Genomic DNA, 6539 nt, shown 5'->3' with positions numbered 1-6539 from the left:
GGTACCATTTAATCAAGGCAAAGTCTTTCCAAGTAAACATCTCTTTAAAAAATATTACAGCACCTCATATTTAATTACAAGATAAAAACTATATATATATATATATGAAAGGCCTGGCCCCTTGCTTGCCTCCCTTTCATTCTGCCCCTGCCTATGCGGGTACATAAACATAAAAGAAACTTGGAAATTACGTATACTCTCCCGATAATTATACAATATACATTAGTTTTTTAGGTTTACTTTTTTATTGTTCATCAAAACACAGATGACTATGAATTAAAACAATTATAATAACATTTTATACCCAAGTTATTTGGATTTAGTGTCTCTGCCTGATCCAAGTCTCTTTATGATTATTATTTTATTATTGATTTGAAAGGTAAAATTAAAAATATTATTATTATTAAATTTTTTTAAAAAAATATTATTACTTTTAAAAAAAACCATAAATTTAATTTGAAGGGATTAAAAATTATAAGAACTTGGATTGGACAAGTTTAATATTATTATTTTTATTATCATTAAGGGCGTAAGACCCAAGTAACAATAACTTGGGTCTGGCAGGTGAGACCCAAAGTTCTTGGGTTTGACATTGTGGCAAACCCAAATCTTTTTTAACAATATATTTTAAAATGTAAAAATTATTATTGTTATACACTAGTATTATTTATAACCATTCACATAAATCACGAGATCAAGTGATCAAAATATCATATTTAATAAAAGAATAAATCAAACATCATCAGAATTGCTTTATCTAAATGAGATAATAAATCTTAAAGATTGATTAGTTATATTTATTTCATTCTCTCGAGTATTATATTAAATATCATAAAATATGGAAATCATATGGCTAAATAGAACTAATAAAATACTACAACTAAACAAAATTGAAAAATCATATGGCTAAAAAAATATATTGCCATACCAATCTAGTTTTGAGAAGGATACAAAGAACTTGTCAAATGTAAACAAACTAGAATTTTAGAATAAAAATAGCATATCATTACACTAAGGCACTAATAATTAATACATAAATTAACTCTATTTTCACAACTTTTTCCATGGATTTCATTATTACATCATTCACCATAAACATTTCATTTATTAACCTTTAGTAGAAATAATTCACCAATCAAAACTTTTTATTCCAACAATTAGCACACATGCCCCACTCTTTAAGCTAACTTTTTCCTATAGCATTGGATTTAAAATGTTTTTTTTCCACACAAGAATACCAAAAGATAATCTTAACATTAAAGGTCATCATATTCAACCCTTCGTAAACTTTCTTTATAGATTCATTAATATAAACAACTAAAAATCCTTTGTTTCTCTTAGCTTTCGTGCCTAAAATGCATGTGTGACACCTTTTTTATCTTCACTCATGAAGCTAACTATAAATTGTCCACCACCTTTACACTTGTGGCCAATATATTAATTTTATGATCAAGTCTCTATTTTCTCATGGATGACTTGATATTAACAACTTTGGAGCCTCACTCTTATGGTTGACTCTCATGTATAAAATTATATCAAACTTGCCCTTCAAAAAACCTTGACCTTAACTCTATATATATGATTGACTATCATGCACACAACCCATGTGTACTAATATTCTCAATTCAAGTTTATTTAGTGAAGCCCCACTCGTCGCGTTAACTTTTCATTGAACAATTTAAGCATCTTATAAATATCATCTTATTAGTCTAAGCCCCACTCATATGGTCGACTTAATGAATACAAAACTTGTTTAAACTAATCTCCATATCGAAACTTCATGAGTTTTTATCATTCCACAGTACATATATATAAATTAATATTCATAATATAATGACTTATATAAATTATTGTAAATTAAAAAGGTTAAGGTGGTAAGCATCCATATGTTCCTCTCATTTGTTCTATCCTATTTATCTAGGGTCCCGCAATCAATGCCTCTTCTATATCACATCAAGTTTTACATCTTCTTAAAAATATTAAAAATATACTTCTCAATATTCTTTTAATAATTGAGGCATTTGTTACTCATTAATATATATACCCTCACATCATCACATATAGTGTTTCAACTTTTGGTATTGTGATATAAGAAATGCTATCATACAAATTAATTTCATGCGTATTCATATATTATGTTTTCTTTTCCACATAAAAATCACTCATATTCTTAAACAATCTAAATGATTCAAATAAAATCAAGAAAAGACCAAAATATAAAATCAAGCTACCATAGAACAGTAGTCAAAACGGTCTGACCGTTTCTTAAATCAATCTAACCATTTATCAAAATGGTTAGCTCGTTTTTGCTATTGAAAAATTCCTTTCTTCTTTTTTTTTTAGCTGAAACCTTCACCCTTGCACCAATTTGAGTTTTACCTTCATAATCAATCCTTTCATCATACAAGTTACATACATAACACACCAAAAATGATTTTTTTTAAAAAAAAAAAAACAACACTCAACTGCCATAAATTCTAGTATTTAAGAATTCAAGAAACTCATCTTCCCTTTTACACTCTCAAAGTTTATATCATCATAATCATGCATAATTTCAAACAAGGATTACAACTAGGAAACCTTCCTAGTTGGTCGAACCTATCCTTTATCTTCAATTTTTAAACAACTCATTTCTCAATACCTCTCCCTTTCCATGCTTATTATTCAATTTTATGATTACTTTCTGGTTTCCCCAAATTCCTAATATGAACCGTGAAATAAAAATTACGATTTTTTCCTTAATGTCTCCACGTAATAGAAACTTTTGATCTTACACCCTTTTAAGTTGTATTAACATCATTAATTCATCAAGATTTCCAACAAAACACCCCCTCCCCTCAATTTTTTTCTTCATGGCCAAACCTCTATAAGGTTCTTACCTTAAAAAATCTCTTCAAAATTCTTGCTTATTTTTATCAAATTAAGCCTTATCTTGAGATTATACCAAGTAATCTTTGCAAAAAATATATATATATTTTTTACTAATTTCTCATAAACTCTAATTTTCTTAGGGATTTGGGTATTTTGTTTTCTACCCCACAATCTCACCTTAAAATATATTATTTGAATTTAATAGATACTTTACCTTTTCTATTTAGCTCAATTGAGTATTTGATATTTAAAAAATGTTAAATCATGTCATGTATTTTTTTTTTTATGAAAAATATAATTTTTATTTTTTAAGTTTCGAGAGACTTGATCATATACAATTTAAAATAAAATTGTAATTTTTAAAAGAAAGATTTTTTGTTGTTTTTATGGAAGGAAAATAATTTATTTAATACTGAAAAAAAACCTACATATAAGTTACAATTTCAAATATTAACTATGAGAGGGTAAAAAAATACGCGGAACTTAAAATTAATTGCAAAATAATTTTTTTAAAATTTTGAAAATTTATTTTAAAAAATAAACTAGAATAAAGCCATGTTTAACAAAAATCAACCCAAATATCCATGTGAAGAGTCCAAGTCCTTATAAAACATGGATTAACTCAACAAAAACCCAAACCAAACTCAGGTCAAGAGAAAGAAAAACCAAATGGGCTTAAAAGAAGACAAAACTTTTGTCTTGAAACCATGTGGGCTAAGCAAAGAAAAAAGCCCGAATTAAAGATACTGAAAATGCTGACTAATCATGTGTTTTGCCTGTAGAAGATATGCATCCCTCAGACAAAATCAAATTCAGGCAGCGTACTCAACAAAAGAGGCAAGGTTGTTGGACTTCTCACGGTTGGGGAGAGCTTGCACCGCCGCTGTAAAGCTAGAATAAACTAGAATAAAGCCTTTTTTAATATTTGCTTTTTTTAATAAACTTGGTCATTCAAGTTCTTGATCAATCCGGATTTTATATCCGCAGTTGATTTTATCATGCACAGCTCAAATTTAAAAAAAAATAAAATGAAAGAGAGAGTAAAACTCCAAAACAACAACCACAGTAGAGAATTCAACAAAAAGCAGTTAGGAAAAATAATAAAGACAGAATGCAAATCTAATCAGACTCAAGACAGTAAAAAAGCTAATTAGTGTATCTTAAACATGTTTAAGGCCACTAACAAACAAGTTCTCAAATATCTCCATCACTTCTTTCTTCAGAACCAATCCAATCTCAACGCCACCACTTTCACCTTTGCTCTCTGCCATAGAAATAGCTCCAGTCCTATCTATGCTGGTAACCTCCACGTTCTTTGGCCTCCCCCACCCGAAATCTACCCCATAAACCTCGAATCGGGCTGACCCAGCAACCCCAACCGGTATTACAGCTGGCTCGATGGCCATAACCTTTTTAACCTTCTCCTTCGCTCCTTCAAGAGCTGCTTTCTCTATCCTTTTGATCACCTCACTAACCTTTTGTGCAACAAAGACAATCCCATCATCTTGCATGGCAGATCCTGCTAAAACAGCAACATGAAGAAAAACACAATTGCCAAAATAATTTGTAGGTATCGGAGGGTCCAAACGTGCCCTACAGTCTGCTGCAATTCCGAACATAATCGTGTCGTCACTTTTTAGGCCTCTAGCTTTCACTAGGCAAGCTAATGCATAAGACAGTGTGATCGCAAAACTTGATAAATGGATTGCTTCTGTGTCTTTTTTATCAGAGACCTTGTCAAGTTGAGAGAGAATCCTTTCCCTCAATTTCTTTATGTCTTCTCGGGAAAACTTGAATGTTGCTCGTACCGAGGTTGGTGGAGCTTCTCTAGATGGAAATGGTTTCAAGCTTCTAGCATTGGAATCTCCACTTGCCTGATTAATGCTTGACCAGTTGTTCGAGTATTCAATGTCAATCCCCTCTGGATCTTGAACAACTGTTCTATCCAAAAAAGGGATTAACTCAGTCGGCAACAGACATGAATTATGCTTGCATATGTGAGCCCATGCCTTCATGAACAAGATCGAGGATTTCCCATCAAGAACAGCATGGTGAGTGGTGCAACCAATGCTAAACCCTTTATTTGGGAACAAAGTGATCTGCAAAGCAATGATAGATGCTTTAACATCAGAAGTTGATAATTTGGGCACACAAGGGTGTGACAGAAAAGCATCATGCATTTCATTGCTTGAGAGATCATCAAAGTGAGCACTGTTATCGGACTCCGCAACTGTCAATGAAACACCATCTTTAGGAGTGTATAGAATGATGGGTTTTGCGGCATGTGAAGGCCAAGTAAGGTAGCCAGCAAGGGGGAGGAAGCGGAGGAGAGTAAGAGAGAGGGAGTGTTTAAGTTTGGGAAGGATTTCTGTGTTGAACACAGTAGGGGTTACATCAGTGAGCTCATAGTAGAAGATGCGCTCAACTGGGTCAAATTTAAGCCAAAGAAGGTCGAAAAAAGTGAGAGGGAGAGATACTTCAACGGCTGAATCCGGTGATTCGGACGGTGGGGTGACTAGACATGCCTCGAGTACTTTTATTTGGCTGGTTGATGATGCCATGATATCTTTTTTCTTGTTAGAGATCCAGGGAGAGATTGCTTTTTGTTCGAAAAAACGCTAGCATGGTTCCCAGGTCAGTTGGAGCCTTTAAATACATCATTATTGCACAAAAACTTTTGTGTTTTAATTTTAAAATACATTAAAATAATTTAGAATTTTTTTAATATCAACATACGGACAGATGCGGGAAAAGCAGCACCGCAGAGGCCACCTACCTCGAACGTGGAAACGATCGCGGGAAAAGCAAATGGTACCGTCAGTCAGGACATTTATGGAGATGTCAAATGTTGTCTTGTATTATTGTAGTCGTTGAGATTATAATTTAAATTTTTTTTTTCTGTTAAAAATTAATTTGAAAAAATAGATATTTTGTTAAAGCTATAATTGAAATTGATATTGAAAAAAAATAATTTAATATATTTGGTTAAAAATATTTTTTAAATTGAGGTTATATATATATATATATAGTTTTTAATTTAAATATTATAGATTTAACTATTGATATTATATTATGAAATAAATTATATTATATATATAAAAAATTACTTTAACAAAAAATTATTTATAATTCCATTACATACAAAATTCATCCGACAAGAACTACAAAATTAGATAAAATATTATCAGGAATAAAATTAAGATTACAGTACGAGTAAATTTAATTCATCTTAAACTAATTTAAAAAAAAAACAAAAAAATTATTGTTTATGTTCACATGAATAGTGCAATTGAAATCAATTAACTACACTAGTTTTTTAAAAAAATAAAAACTGTTCACTAAACAGTAGAGCATGATTCAGCATTTTGCCGCGCAGGAAGCAGCTCCTAGCTGCTTTCTTTTTTCTTGCATTTCAAACGTAGCAGACCGTGGGACCCATGAACAATATCAAGCATTTATTAATTAACCAAACAGCTTGCAAAATGAAATCGCAAAAAATATGGACATTACCACGTAACCAAACAGGTTCGTCATTGCGTTGTGTTGGGCCTCGGTTTCTTTAGTAAAAGTTAGTTACTTTTTTTTTTTTTGCTATTTAGTTTTAGAAAATTTAATTCTATCTATCATTATTTTTTTCAGAATATTTATTGATTTTTTCAGGTTCTAGA

The 6539-nt window shown here is 31.0% G+C and overlaps 1 protein-coding gene across 1 annotated transcript; it reads right to left on the bottom strand.

Moving 5' to 3' along the window:
• Window positions 1-3967: 3967 nt before the first annotated feature.
• Window positions 3968-5472, bottom strand: LOC118048988 (phenolic glucoside malonyltransferase 1). The gene has a single exon (XM_035058839.2). The coding sequence runs from the start codon at window positions 5430-5432 to the stop codon at window positions 4032-4034; it is 1401 nt and encodes a 466-aa protein (XP_034914730.1). The 5' UTR covers window positions 5433-5472; the 3' UTR covers window positions 3968-4031.
• Window positions 5473-6539: the final 1067 nt, after the last annotated feature.

This window comes from Populus alba, chromosome 1, assembly GCF_005239225.2.
Source record: "Populus alba chromosome 1, ASM523922v2, whole genome shotgun sequence".
Taxonomy (NCBI): domain Eukaryota; kingdom Viridiplantae; phylum Streptophyta; class Magnoliopsida; order Malpighiales; family Salicaceae; genus Populus; species Populus alba.
The sequence above is the reverse complement of the archived record's forward strand: the minus strand, read 5'-3'. Positions and strand labels throughout refer to the sequence as shown.

Excerpts from the sequence above, each read along its gene's own strand:
- LOC118048988 (XM_035058839.2), bottom strand. The coding sequence starts at position 5,432 with ATGGCATCATCAACCAGCCAAATAAAAGTACTCGAGGCATGTCTAGTC.